Source organism: Meriones unguiculatus (genome assembly GCF_030254825.1).
Source record: "Meriones unguiculatus strain TT.TT164.6M chromosome 13 unlocalized genomic scaffold, Bangor_MerUng_6.1 Chr13_unordered_Scaffold_28, whole genome shotgun sequence".
NCBI lineage: Eukaryota > Metazoa > Chordata > Mammalia > Rodentia > Muridae > Meriones > Meriones unguiculatus.
The window spans coordinates 5,873,702-5,889,214 of NW_026843644.1; the positions used below are offsets into that span (position 1 = coordinate 5,873,702).

The 15,513-nt window shown below is 42.3% G+C and overlaps 1 protein-coding gene across 1 annotated transcript in view; it reads left to right on the forward strand.

Moving 5' to 3' along the window:
* Positions 1-10,024, forward strand: part of LOC110541544 (zinc finger protein 120-like) — a 34,067-nt gene extending 24,043 nt beyond the window's left edge. Inside the window, 5 exon segments of the mRNA XM_060376058.1 lie at positions 521-698; positions 7,489-7,731; positions 8,660-8,769; positions 9,250-9,616; positions 9,701-10,024. Of these exon segments, the coding sequence (XP_060232041.1) occupies positions 521-698; positions 7,489-7,731; positions 8,660-8,769; positions 9,250-9,616; positions 9,701-9,957 (1,155 nt within the window). The 3' untranslated portion in view covers positions 9,958-10,024.
* Positions 10,025-15,513: the final 5,489 nt, after the last annotated feature.

Genomic DNA, 15,513 nt, shown 5'->3' on the forward strand with positions numbered 1-15,513 from the left:
AGAGAGAGAAATGAGCACAAGTAGATGAATGCCTTTCAAGTGCTGACTTTATTGTGCAGCAGTTTTATTTTTATATGGCAGTTCTGGCAGGGAGGGGGGTTTTGAGGAGGAGGAAATAACAGTGGAAAATCACTAAGACTATTGTAAGAAATCACTTGATTCATGTGATTGTTACAGTGGAGGCTCACAAGGTTATACAGTCACTAAAAACAACATCTATGGTTTTGGGACATCTGTTGTTTGTCCGGCAGGGCTATTAACTGAAAGGTATGATTCACAGACCTCTGTTGTTTGTCCGGCAGGATGTTACAAATCAGAGTCTGGGGGCTTTGCCGGCTCTGGACATCTCCTCCCTTTTTATCTTTTTAGAAGCGAGGGGACTTTTAAGACTCTCAATGAACATGTAAAGAATAATTTTGATCAGCCAATTTTTGTAGCCTACCTGGGTAACCCACATAAACAAGCCATGGAGGTTGCGTTCCCCAGAGAGACTTAAGGACATGATTACTTTCGTTGATAGGTCTATGCCATTTTTGGTGCAATGGGACAAAGCCCTCAGAGTGCAAAGGCCATAGACGAATTGAATCAACAGAAAGGAGAGGCAAGAGTCCTTATAAAAACAGGAGCACAAACGGGGTCTGAGCCTGTTGGAAGGGCGGTGCTGGACCCTTACCCGTTATGGGATCGGCCTCCTCTAGGCGAGGTCGTGCTGTCTTAGGCGGGGCGAGACTTACCCACTCATTCCGTCTCTGACTTACCAGACCACGCACTTTGTGGAAATGTAACGCATTAATCCTCCCCAAAGACTTGTAAGGAAGAGAATTATGAGGGTGTACCCAATATGACTAGAAGACAGCGGTTAAATCTGTCTTAGTTAACTAATGAAGAAATTTTATTTTTGGTCAGCCAATTGTGAGAGTCGTAAAAGTCCAAATTTAGCTACGAGGATGGCCCCAAAACTTCCATCTCGGGGCAGGGGAGAGCAGGGAGGAAAAATCTAGGGGGCGGGAGGCTGGGGCATCAGGTGGAAGCTCTATGGCAAATTCTTCTTTCCCAGCCAGGCGATGGTAGTGGACTTGGATGGGTTTGATTGCAGAATCCACCTGTCTTTTAATAAAACTTGAGAGACGATTAAAGGCCCAAGGGCCAAAGGAGAGGAGCAGAAACAGACCCATAAGGGGGCCCAAAAGACTGGGAAGAAGAGTGGAAAGCCAAGGAGAGGTGGCAAACCAATTTTGGTACCAAGACTCCTGTTGTTCTCGATCCTTTTTACGTTCTTCCAGGTTCTTTTTGACCTTATCTAAGCTATTCTGTACCAATCCAGTCTTGTCAGAATAAAAACAGCATTCTTCTTTAAAGGCGGCACAAAGGCCTCCCTCTTTTAAAAAAACTAAGTCAAGGCTTCGCCAGTTTTGAAGAACTACTTCAGAAAGGGAAGCCACAGAGTCTTTAAGATTTTGTACTCCTTCTCGGAGCTCACTCAAATCTTTATCAATGGTTGCTTGGAGCTGAGAAAAATGTTGTTGAGAAGTGACCATGGAAGCAATACTGGTTCCAGCCCCCACGGCACTTAAGCCCAAAAGCACAGTAAGAGTAATGGCCATTATAGGTTCTCTTTTTTGAATAGGAATACCACCATCATAAAAGGACAGAAAGCTGTCGGAATCATGAATAAAAAACAGGGAAGAATAACAACAATAATACAGTAGTCTCTTTTTTTCTAAAAAAATCCTTATTAGTAATAAAGGAAGTAAGTCCAGTAGAACAAGCAAAATAAGTATTATTGGGAGCCTTAGTGAATAAAAATGTTTGATTAATAATAGATGTCTGGTTGCAGATCATCTGTAATGGTCGTGGGGGAATCATATTCGGTCCCAGGAGGCAATGGCCAAAACCTGAGACTGAGCTAAGAGTAAGGCCTCCCTCAGGGGAAGCATGCCAAAGCAGGGACTTAGAGTCATTGGCGGGGATAGGATCACCCATTATTGCTATGCCTTCATAAAACGGAGGAGTGGAAGAAAAGCAGATCCAACATTCCTCATAGGCAGGGTTACTGGTGTTACGAATTGCCTCTAAAGAAGCATTAACCAAAGAAATGATGAGATCTGCGGAACTCATATATCCTTCTGGGAGAGTAGGCTGAAAAAAGAGTTGCTCCAGAAGGGTGCGACAGGGTAGAACTAGGGGTAGTAAAACTGGAAACAGCAGGGAGCTTAGGTTTTGCTGGTTGGAGGATGGGATTAGGTCCAACAGCAACAGGAGTTTTATGGGGAATGGTTTTAAGTAACTTAATTTTGAAGGTGAGCCCAATATGTGTTTTATAGGACCTAAGTCCCCATTCAAACCCCCGACCAGTCCAAGTTTGTTGCTTGGCCTGGGAAGTAAATTGAATTAGCAGGGGGTTACACCATCCTTTAGTAATAGGATCATTAATTTTACATGATAAGGGCAATGTCTGAGGATTGAGTTCGGAATAGGTGGAGGGAACACAGCCCAATGAAGGGCAAGCATAGGTAAGAGTCCTTTCTGGAGGGGTGTATTTTTGTTTAACAGTAATATAATCCCAACTGGAAGTGGGCTTCCAGTAGGTATCTCCGGTAGTCTCACAGCCCCATGAAGCACAAAAATAATCATTTGCCCATCCGCATTTATAGTTGAGAGATCGGTCCCTATGGGCCCCTGGACAGACATAAATACCATGCTAGTTTTGAAGAATCCTTCTATCAAGAGCATTTGCACAGCCAGGATTGGGAGGAAAATGCGGAGACTCAGGTGCTGTACCTCTGGGCCGAGGCCAAAGAATCTTGGCAACACCCCAATCAGGGTGTACACCAAGGGCAAGGGCACAAAGGTCCACTTCTAAATCGGGCCAATGAGGCTGAGTTCCGACTGAAGAACTAGAATTAACAATATATCTGGCCTGATTTTCAATAACCCAGGTATAATTATAAATCTGATAAGGGGAGGGGGCACTTACCGCCAGCCGGACTACAAGCAGGAGCTAAAGAATGGCAAGGCCGAACATCCTTCTGTAATTAAACACAATTAGATTTTTCCTCAGGGGTTTCCCTGGGGGGATTAATTAACTTTATTAATCTTTCAGGGAGCCATCTGGCATTTTGTTGCTTGGAGTCAAATATGCATGCATGTCCTTTTCCCCAAATTAATACGGGGTCTGGACCAGACCACTTGTAAGTCAATGGGTCTTTCCACATTGCTTGAGCATAGGTATCCGATGTGGAAGAGTGCCAGAATCTGTCAGCTGCAGTCTTGCCATTATTATCAAGAGTAAGGAAATTTAAGACAAATAAAGCATGATTTAAAAGGGTTTTGTAGTTTCCTGTTGGAGGGTATAAAATTCCTCCAGAATGTTGTAATTTTTGAAGCATATTTTTAAGGGTTTGATGTGCTCTTTCTACAATGCCTTGGCCCTGTGGGTTGTAAGGGATCCCTGTGATATGTTTGATTTTTAATTGAGCACAAAATTGTTTAAAGTTATTACTGGTATATCCAGGGCCATTGTCTGTCTTTATGATTTTAGGTAAGGGCATGCAGGCAGAACATGCAAGAATATGGCTTATAACATGTTTAGTAGCTTCTCCCGATTGGAGAGAGGCAAAAATGAATCCACTGAAGGTATCTATAAACACATGAATGTATTTTAATTTTCCAAAAGGGGAATAATGTGTAACATCCATCTGCCAGAGCTCTCCCAGTGTCAGACCTCGAGGGTTGACTCCTAGGTGAGGCTCGGGCAAAAATATTAAGCAATTTTGGCATTGGTGGACTATTTGTCTAGCCTGCTCCCTTGTAATAGAAAACATCTGATGAAGCGTTTGGGCATTGAGATGGTGTAAGCGATGAGCTTCCTGGGCTTGTATCAGGGGGTCAGGTTGTTCAACAGATGTCATAAAAAGGGCTAACTTAGGCTGGGTGGCCTGGTCTACCAAGTCATTTCCCTCACTCAGGGGTCCCAGAAGGCCAGAGTGAGCTCGAATGTGTCTAATAAAAAAGGGTTCTAAGCGTCTTAGCATTAAAGCTTGTAATTTGGCAAAAAGAGGAGAAGCATTGGTAGAAGGCCTAATATAAGGGACAGTCTCAAGCAGCGGAACAGAAGTAGCAACATAAGCACTATCAGTGTAAAGATTAAACGCTTGGCTTGCGAGATTCTCGAAGACTTTTATGACTGCAACCAGCTCCACCAGTTGATCAGACGAGAGATCTGTCTGAGATTGAAAAATCCTCCCCTGAATACTAAAAGCAGCAATTCCTGAAGAGGAGCCATCAGTAAAAACCAATGTAGCTCCGGGAATGGGAGAAGTCTTGGTTCGCGTTAGAAAAAAGACAGATTGTTTATGCAAAAACTGAATAAGTTTATCAGCAGGATAATGATTATCAAGTTGTCCCTGAAAGGAAATGCTATTAACAGCCCAATCATCCAAAGTTTGAATTAACCACTGTACTTGAGAGGAATTATATGGTGTACAGACGATATCTGGGTCCTTTCCAAAAAGTTTGAGAGATGCCTCCCTTCCTAATTTGAAGATTTGAGCAACCAATGAGGGATATGTGGGAAGTATTTTAGAGGGGGACACTGGGAGATGAATCCAGAACAAGGGCTTAGTTTGCCATAAAAGTCCAGTAGGAGTAAAGGCTGTGGGGAGAATTAATAGCCAAAGCGACAGGTCTGGGGAAAAATATCCAACGTTTTGATTTTGTATAGCTTTTTCAACTATACCCAAGGACTCAATGGCTTCTGGGGTGAGCTGTCGGGCGGACACTGGGTCAGGATCCCCTCGTAAAATATCAAAGAGAGGTTTAAGTTCCCCAGTTGTAAGTTTTAAATAAGGCCTAAGCCAATTAATATCTCCCAGAAGCTTTTGGAAATCATTTAAAGTAGAAAGTGAATCTCGTCTAAGTTGTATCTTTTGAGACAGGATATTATTGGGAAGGAGTTCAAAACTGAGAAAGAGATAGGGAGGGTGAAGCTGCACTTTCTCGGGGGCTATTTGAAGTCCCAGTTGTTGGAGTGAAATAGTTAAGTTCTGTCCAATAGCCTGTAGTTCAGTAGCATCGGGTCCTGCCAATAAAATATCATCCATATAGTGGATGAAATATATTTTGGGGTATTTTATTCTAAAAGGGTCAATAGCTTGGGCAACATATTTTTGGCAAAGGGTGGGACTGTTGGCCATCCCTTGGGGCAGCACTCTCCACTGGAAGCGGGGTGACGGACCGATACAATTAACAACAGGAACACTGAAAGCAAAGCGCTTACAGTCATCAGGATGGAGTGGAATACAAAAGAAACAATCTTTTAAATCAATAACCAATTTTGTATAGCCTTTAGGAATGGCAACCGGAGAGGGGAGTCCTGGTTGGAGTGCCCCCATTGGTACCATAGTCTTATTAATTTCTCTGAGGTCTTGGAGAAGTCTCCATTTCCCCCCTTTCTTTTGAATAACAAATATGGGTGTATTCCACGGGGAAGTGGAGGGTACAATATGTCCAGCCAAAAGCTGTTCCTGCACCAACTGCATGGCTGCTGCTAATTTTTTCTGAGGAAGGGGCCATTGGTCAACCCAGACAGGGGAGTCACTTTTCCATGTTATTTTATCTGCCTGGAGTGCAGGGGGAGCAATGGCCCTTAAGAAAAATGTGATTCATAACCAAGTCCTGTACATGAAAATTTTGGAACAAACGAAATAGGTTTGGGTGGTCCTTGATTATTTTTTCCTAATCCTTTTCCTGGTATAAAGCCTTGTTTAAGCATTTGTTGGGTGACTGCCTCAGAGGGGCTAAACATGAGGACTCCCATTTGAGAAAGAATATCTCTCCCCAGAGATTAACAGGGAGCCCAGGGACTATAAATGGATGCACGTGTCCGCTATTTCCCTCAGGGTCCTCCCAGGTCAGCAATTGGGAACTCTGTAGGGTATTAAGAGATTGACCTATGCCTTGTAGCTGAGTTAAAGTTGGCTGGGAGGGCCAGGAAGAAGGCCATGCTCTTTGAGAAATTACTGTGGAATCTGTTCCTGTATCCAAAAGGCCCTCAAATGTTTTTCCATTGAGTTTAAGTTTTAGAGTGGGTCGCCCTTGAGTCATTTGGTGAATCCAGAAAATGTCCGAGGATCCGGGAGTAGATGGTCCTCGAGGAGGGCCTAAATCGGGAGCGGTTAAATCTAGAGGTAGGGGGAGTGCTTGAGCCAATCGCTGTCCCTTAGTAATTGGGAGGGGTCCCCGCGTGCTGCTAGCCAAAATTTTTATTTCCCCAGTATAATCGTTATCAATTAAAGAGGGGAAGACATTAATGCCTTTTAATGTACTAGATGCCCTACCCAAAATTAAATAGTAAGTCTGTGGGGGAGGTGGCCCAAAAATTCCTGTGGAGATAACTTGTACCCCGTCTTCAGGGGTTAGAATTGAGTCGGTGGAGGCACAGAGGTCCAATCCTGCGCTCCCGGGAGTGGCCCTGCGAAGGCAGGCTGTTGGTCTGGCGCTGGCTGTGTTAGGGTCTGATTGTGGCATGGCTGGCTTACCCCCGAGGCCGGCATGAAGTTGATAGGCTGAGGGACCCGGGGCTGGCCCCTCCTCATGTTTCCCTGTGGGGGAAGGAGAGGATTTCCCGCGGCATCCGTTTTGGAGTGGCAGGCAGCGGCCCAATGTTTGCCCCGCCGACAACGTGGACAAACAGTAGTGGGCAAGGGACGAGGAAGCCCTCCATTTTGTCCTGAAGGGGAAGAATTTTGTTGAGAGCATTGCCGTGCAAAATGTCCCACTTGTCCACATTTAAAACAAGAGAATTTTGAACTGGGGCCTTGTGCGGCTCCCATGACTAGACTTATGGCCTGAGACATATTATGAGTAAAGGTGTCAACATCTGAGCAGATACGGATCATCTCAGGAAGGTCCTTATCTTTATGTTTGCCCCGCAGGGCTGCCTTACAGGCAGAGTTAGCATTTTCGAAGGCCATCTGTTTAAGGAGTTTACTTTCTTTTTGTTCTATTTTATCGGATCCCAATGATCGCTATGCCGCCTCAAGGAGGCGCCCCACAAATTCTGAATAGTCCTCATTATTGCCTTGGATAATCTTTGTTAAGGGTGAAAGAACAGACCCCTTAACTGGAATTGCCCGCCATGCAGCAAGGGCAGCCCCATGGGCCTGAGCTAAGAGCCTGACAGGGAAAGCACGCTGTACTTGTTCTGGAGCATATTTTCCCTGTCCTGTTAATTTATTAAATGTCCATATTGCTGAGGCTTTGTCAGGATTTTTTAAATTGTTATTAGCCAGATTGCGGCAGCAGTCATACCAGTCAGCCTGCCATGAGAGAAATTGGCCTCTTGTGAGAACCGATTGGACAACAGTAAGCCACTCACTGGGTGTCAGGAATCCTCCCCCAGCCATACTTTCAAGGAGGGAAACAGTAAAAGGAGCATTAGGGCCATAGGTGCGGACGGCTGAGTTAAGTTTTTCTAATTTTTTGAAGCGAAGGGGATGAAAGTCACCAGGCTCCTCGGAGGAGGATTTTGTTTTGACTTTAGCGGAAGAACTAGCAGGGGCGCTAGAGGAGTTGGGAGACTGGGGCCCCTGTTTGCTATCACTTTCGCTATTTTGCTCATCGGAAGCCTCATCATCAAGGATTCTAATGCTAACATGATCAGGGCGAGTCGGCGTGGATTGAGAAGGGCCAGAAATACGGCTTGCCTGCGAGTTAGTAGTAACAGGAAAAGTAAGTTGAGACGGAGTGGACAGATGAAAAACTGGATTTATGAGCGAAGAGTTGGATGGAGGAGAACGCTCAGGAATAGCGGAGGCAGGATTGGATGTAGGGAGGGCAGAACAGCGAGTTGTAAGTCACGAAAGTTGTCATTGGAGATGGAGGATCTCGGTCAGGTCACGGACTTGGGCAGAAAGACGAGACCGGGTCTCTGAGAGGATATCTGTAGGCAGTGTAGGGAAGGATGGGAGGACAAAAGGAGCAGATGGCAGAGGTGCGGAGGCGAGTGGAGGGTCATCATTATTATGATATTGAGCGGCCTCGTCCTCAAGCGTAGCGGCATCTCCAGGATCTAGGGGTTCAGGATCTTGTGTAAATGAGACGGGTGGGCCGAGGGATTTTAAAGATTCTTTGTGATTAGATGTCCCAGAGTATGGTGGCAGGACATCAGCAGTGGGAAGAGGCAGATAAAGTCGAGGGAGGCTAGGAAGAGGAGAGGCGTTAGCCAAAGAGAAGGAATCAGAAGCACGAGAGGGAGGACGAGAAGCGGCGGGTGAATTTTGCTTGGATGAAGAAAGACAATATTCAGCAACCGAAAGTAACTGTCGTTTGCCAGCATCATTGTCGGCATCCTCAACAATATCTCTTGTAATGCCCCAAAAGGAAAAAACTGTAGGGGAGAGTGATTGATCTCCTTCCTCAGTTAATTTTTGATTGAGCTCACGTCCTACCTTTTGCCATTTTTTGGGATGAATGGTAGGGCCATCCAACATAAACCAAGGACAGGCCTTGTCAATGTAAATAAAGAAATTTATTAAATCTTTTTTCTTGACCCTAATTCCTCTCTCTCGAAGGGAGGCTTTAAGATCCGTAATGAAGGACACCTCCTTAGACAAAGAATGCCCCATCTCGATAAGACGGAAGTGTAAAAACTCACCAGGTCATGCAGTCTTCTCCGGGCCAGAGGAGTGTGACCAATCTATTGATGTCGCAGGCCTGCTCTTTTATCGAGCTCTTTTATCGTACTTCGGGCCCCACGTTGGGCCCCACGTTGGGCCCCACATTGGGCGCCACTCTGTCCCGACCCATGGGACCTAGTTATTTGTGGGGGAGAAGGAGGTCGTACCTGTAGGAAATGAGGGAGAGAGAGAAACGAGCACAAGTAGATGAATGCCTTTCAAGTGCTGACTTTATTGTGCAGCAGTTTTATTTTTATAGGGCAGTTCTGGTAGGGAGGGGGGTTTCAAGGAGGAGGAAATAACAGTGGAAAATCACCAAGACTATTGTAAGAAATCACTTGATTCATGTGATTGTTACACTGGAGGCTCACAAGGTTATACAGTCACTAAAAACAACATCTATGGTTTCGGACATCTGTTGTTTGTCCGGCAGGGCTATTAACCAAAAGGTATGATTCACATACCTCTGTTGTTTGTCCAGCAGGATATTACAAATCAGAGTCTGAGGGCTTTGCCGGCTCCCAACAGTAATCAGTGTGGGAAAGCCTTTTCACAACACGAACATCTCCAAAAGCATAAAAGAACACATACTGGAGAGAAACCCTACGAATGTAATCACTGTGGTAAAGCCTTTTCAGAAACCGGTACTCTCAAACTACATAAAAGAACACATAGTGGAGTGAAATGCTATAAATGTAATCAATGTGGTAAAGCCTTTGCATGTTGTAACAGTCTCCAAATACATAAAAGAACACATACTGGAGAGAAACCCTACAAATGTAATCAGTGTGGTAAAGCCTTTTCAAATAACAGGAATCTCAAACTACATAAAAGAACACATAGTGGAGAGAACCCCTAAAAATGTAATCAATGTGGTAAAGCCTTTTCACAAACCGGTAATCTCAAAAAACATAAAAGAACACATAGTGGAGAGAAACTCTATGAATGTAATCAGTATGGGAAACCCTTTTCACACCTCAGTAGTCTACAAAATAATGAAAGAATACATACTGGAGCCAAAACCTATGAATGTAATCAGTGTGGGAAAGCCTTTTCACAACACGGAAATCTCCAGAGGCATAAATTAACACATACTGGAAAGAAACCCTAGGAATGTAATCACTGTGGGAAAGCCTTTTCACAACCCAGTAGTCTCCAATTACATAAAAGAACACATACTGGGGAGAAACCCTACAAATGTAATCAGTGTGGTAAAGTCGTTTCACAACACGGACATCTCCAAACGCATAAAAGAATACATACTAGAGAAACCCCATGAATGTAATCTATGTGGTAAAGCCTTTGCACGTTGGTGAAACCTCTAGAGACATGAAAGGATTCATACTGGAGCCCAATCCTACGAATGTAATCAGTGTGAGAAAGCCTTTTCACAACACTGAAATCTCAAGAAGCATAAAAGAATACATACTGGGGAGAAACCTTATGAATATAATCAATGAGGTAAATAAAGCCTTTGCATTTTGCTGCTACCTCCAGAGGCATGAAAGGATTCATTCTGGAGAGAAAAATTATGAATGCAATCAAGGTGGTAAAGCCTTTTCACAATTCAGTAGTCTTCAAATACATAAAAGAACACATACTGGAGAGAACCCCTAAGAATGTAATCAGTGTGGTAAAGCCTCTGAAGGCATGAAAGATTCCATACTGAAGTAAAACCCTATGAATATAACTACTAAAGCCTTTGCATGTCACATTTTTCCAAAGACATAAAAGAAATCATACTCAAGAGAAAACCTTATGAATATATTCACCGTGATGAAGCCTTTGTAAATTTCAATAGGCTTCACTTTCATGAATGAAACATACTGAAGAGAAACTGTAAGAATGTGTTCATTTTGTTAACTCAAAGCTTTGTGATTTCAAGTATCCTGGAGATGTAATGAAGTGGTCTAATCATCCATCAACTGCATCTCACTACATAGCTTGATGTGATATGAATATATACATAAGATTGGATTCTGTGAATCCATATGTTCCTCCGAATTATCCATATGTCATTTCATCTTAAAGTTCTGCATTCTATAGGAAGTATGTAATATATAGGTTATACATGAAGTAACAGCAAGGATATTTACTTAAAAGGAAACATTTCTGGTGTGTGTGTAAGGTGATTATGGGCTTTTAGGCCAAGACTGATATGTACAAAGTGGGAGACAAGTTTGTTGGATCTCCTTTGACCATCTTAATATGATGACTGAGGACTGATTGCCAGCTTTGGATACCAAAAACCTTTTCTACAGCTCTGTGTCCCTGATGCTCAAATTAGATTAGTTGAGATATTACATCAATAAAATATTGTCTTCTTTTTACATTGTAAACATTCTGTCATATAATAATTGAGGGATTCAGGGCAATTTAAACGATAAAATTTGTTTGAAAATGAGAGTGTGCAGCCAGTTCTCCTAGGTGCTGAGACATATATTTAGCCCCATAAACGTGTCAAGAGTAGCATGTTTTGGTGTGAAAGGTTAATCCTAAATTCATCTTTAACTCATCCCTGGTGACCCAGAAGAAATAGAAGATTGAGAGCATAAAAAGTAACTTAGGCTTGGTTCTGAAAGAAGTTTCTAATCCAATATCTTCACAAAAATATGGAACTATCCAAAAATGAACAGGACAGAAACTGACAGTACACATGTTTAAAAAGTGCTTGACCATGTTTCCAAAGACACAAACTGAGTTAATCTCACATAGGCAGCAATGGGAGCCCACAAGGACACATGTCAGGTGTACCCCTTCTTGAAATTTTGCCTAATGTAAAGAGAGAAAAAGAACTTGAAGGCATGAAGACCAACTGTTCTGAAGTGAATTATAATCTGCTTCCATGATGCAGGTACACATTCATTTAGGAGCCCTGAGTGGTGAAGACTCCAGATGTTGTAGAGATTGTTGTCAGGGGATCCTGAGATTCAAACAGATGTCAATAGAAGGCTGGAGAAATCAGGCATTTACAGAGACCTGTGGAGCCTGGAGGAACTGGAAGGGAAGAAGATTTGGATGTTAAAGAAAGGATTAAAGTCCCAGCAATTAATTAAAGCAATTAAATCTTAGGTTGTACCTGAGGACAAGCAGCCTTCTATTGTATTCTCTGTATCTACTCAGCTGTGTTGGGTCAATTCTCCAGTCCTTTTCTTCTCAGATAGGTTTACATGTCAGTCAGAATACCATGCATGCTGCCACTTAGTCGTCTAGAATTGCACTTCAAATTTCCTTAGTCCCAACTCTGTCATCTGTGTAACATCTCTACCTGGCAGGAATAACAATATTCTGAATAAACATTCTTATATCTCCCTTAGGTCTAATAAATCAATGGACTCCATGTAATTCTATTCTACTCTGGAATGTCACTGTTGAATATACCTATTCCCCTACATGAGATATTTTCTGCTCAATAACATTATATCATGGGAGTACCTTGCAGAAAAGAAATAAGCCGAGAATCGGGGAGGAATTTACAGATGGGAAGTTTTTAATATATGGCCTGGTGAGATTACTTAGTTTTGTGCATCTCTGGCCTTCTATGTAAACCTATTAAACCTAAAGGATGATTTACTTATCATATGTTGTGCTTCACACCCATGACAAGCTGCTGAGTTTCCTCTTTGAAAGCATCCCTCAGTCCCTACCTTCTAAAGGGCCTGATTGTCATATCCCACCTCTACCCTTAACTTTCCAGTCCAGTAGAATGGTCTTGCCCTCTCCCAGAGGCTCTTTCCTGTAGAGCCAGATTTTTTTTTGTTTTCTTCTATGTGCTTTTCTTCTCTCCCTCTTTCTTTCTATGTTTCTTCTTTTCCTGTCTTTTTTCTCTTTGTTCTCTCTCCCTCTCTCTACATACACTTCTCTTTGCCCACACTTATGTCTCCTACATGGGAGCTTCCATGGCTCTGTTCCTTAGGAACTGAGAACCGTCTGTGAACTGTTTTAAAGAAGTCTGCATTCAATTTTTTTTTCATGTCTTCAATTAGCAAATTTCACCTGTGGAAAGAAAAATAAAGTATAACCTTATATATTTATCAATGGTTGAAATTAGTCACACTGAATAAATATGTTAATACGTTTCCAGTTTTCATTAATAATTTGTGTTTTAACCATTATGTTCGAAGGAAAAATATTCCTTAGTCACCTATCAGAGCACTATGGAATGTGCACAGGGGGAAATGGGGAGGGTGGGTGGGAATGTGTGAATATGGAAAGGGATACAGCCAGGATATGAAATGAATAAATTGTGATAAATAAATAATTTTTAAAAAATTGATTTTAACCTTTGTTCTCTCTCTCTTTTTTTTTTTTTAGTTGAACGAATAGTCTCAGTATGATTCTCAGGCTGACCTGGAACTTAGTGTACATACTAGATCTGCTTACCTAGCCTCCCTAGTGTCTACAGGATATTTGGGCATTGTCTACCTCGATAACATAGTTCTTTAAATGGCATTATTAAGAATGAATTACTGAGTCCAAATAGTCATGGTAGGTAGGGAACAGGCTCTGGTCCTAACTAAAGTAATAGAAAGAAAGTGTTGTTCAATTGCAGTTGATTGTCTTGAAATCCTCTCCTTTAATTTTAAAGAAATTATTGCTTTTCTTTATCATTGAGTTTTTAATCCTCATCATAGTAGATTGGAGTTCTATCGTTATGCAACAGATAGTGAAAACCATCCTCACAGACATAAGTATGTTTTCAATATAGTTAAGTGTAACTATGTGTTAGACTCATCCCAACATTCTATTAAATGACTGAGGTTAAAACCACCTAAGCCAGGCATGGTAACACAGGCCTGTAGTCAGGGTGTTCAGAAAGAGGAGGCAGGAACTTCAAGATGTCAAAGTAATCCAAGGAAATATCCTAGATCAAAGGTCCACAAAAGAAAGGGAGACTGATTGGCTAAGATCAATGTCCATAGTCCTCCCTACAGCTCCAGAACACCCAGGCCATGCCAGTAACATATCATCCAAGGAAACATCCTAGGTCAATGGTCCACAAAAGAAAGGGAGAATGATTGGCAAAGATCAATGTCCATAGTTCTCCCTACAGCTCGAGAACACCCAGGCCATGCCAGTAACATATCATGCAAGGAAACATCCTAGGTCAATGATATAATGGGTGGTCCACAGAACAAAGGGAGACTGATTGGCTAAGATCAATGTGCATAGTCCTCCCTACAGCTCTGGAACTTCAAGGCTATGCCAGCACCATGTGTTACCTAAGGACTTTGCCACCCCTTGCTTGCTAATGTTTCCTGTCCAGGACAGCTCAAGGCACTTCAGAGTCATTCATTTTGGGCCAACACAGTACCAGTACCCTCAACTGGCTCTGTAACTCAGAAAATAGCAGATTGTGTGGTGACAGCTCTTTCACCAGGTTGTCCCTCTCACCATATTTTTTGAAGTGGTAAGATGGGGGCTGGAGAGATGTCTCAGTGCTTATGAGCACTGTCTGCCCTTCACAAGGTCCTGAGTTCAATTTCCAGCAACGACATAGTAGATCATAACCATCTGTAAGGAGATGTGGTACCTTCTTCTGGTGTGCTGGCAAACATGCACACAGAACACTTTATGTATGTATAAATAAATAAATTAATAGATAGATAGATAGATAGATGATAGATAGATAGATAGATAGATAGATAGATAGATAGATAGATAGAGCCACACTTAGAACTCAGAGGGTGACAAACCCCATCCAATGATGCCATTATCTCTTATTTTTCCTCAGTCAGTTCCTTTAGCTGAGCAGCAAGCTTTCAATTACATAAGCATATTGGGCCATCATCATTCATATCATCATGTAACCCCTAGCCAAGTTTTTCACAGAGTATATTTTCTACTGAATCCTCTTTACCTTGAACTCCATGACCTGTATTTCTCTCGCCACTCTCTTCTTTCAGTACTTCCTGGAATGCAACATTAAGCCCCATGTTAAGCATAAAGTGGCTTTTGATATCTAGATTTCTTATATATTGTGTATTGGTCCAAACAACAATATTCGGATTTTCTGACAATGACAAGCATATTTTGAGGGTATAAGTTTTGTTCTTCCTTTCTTCTCTGTTGCTGTCATTAATGACAATAACAAAAAATGACTCAGGTGATAAGTCAGCTTCTTTGGTTAATTCTGGTAGGCCCCAAACATTGAGGGAGCTCAAAAAAGAAACTCAGGCTGTCAAATGAAGACATGGATTATGGTAGAACACTGTATGTTGCTATGTTCTTTTACAAGGTCACTGTATACTTCTCTGTAAATTTTCTTAACCAGTCCAGGCCACATGTTGAGATAAATTTCCACCATCAGTGCCTGGGGTTTACCACTGAATTCACAACCACTGTAGTCACCCACAAACATCGCCAAAAGTGATTCTCATCTGGGGAACCCCCAGTTGGTACTCCAACAGATCATGCTAAGCTATGTAACATTGACAGCTAAAGCCAATGAGCACACACAGACAAAGTATAAGAATTTTTAACAATTTAAAACCAATGTATTAGAGATCTCAATCATTAGTAAGAAAACCAAAAGCTAACACAACAACAATTGAAAAATACAGATATGCAAAGAAATGGGTTACTGACTTTCCAGGAACTGAGATTTTTTGTCCAGATAGAGAGGCATCCCTCTCTAGAGTTTTCTCCAGACATGGGACAGATCAGAATAGCCTGCTATGCTTCTCCAGTTAATCTCTGGTTTCTACAGATGCAGCCACACAGATGCTTGTAAGAAATAAGGGCTGTCTATGACATAGACTGTGTAGCCTGATTTTCACTGCTTCATCTTTACCAGGCTGCTTTGCCTGGCCTGAGGATGAGGAGGAGTTCAGTC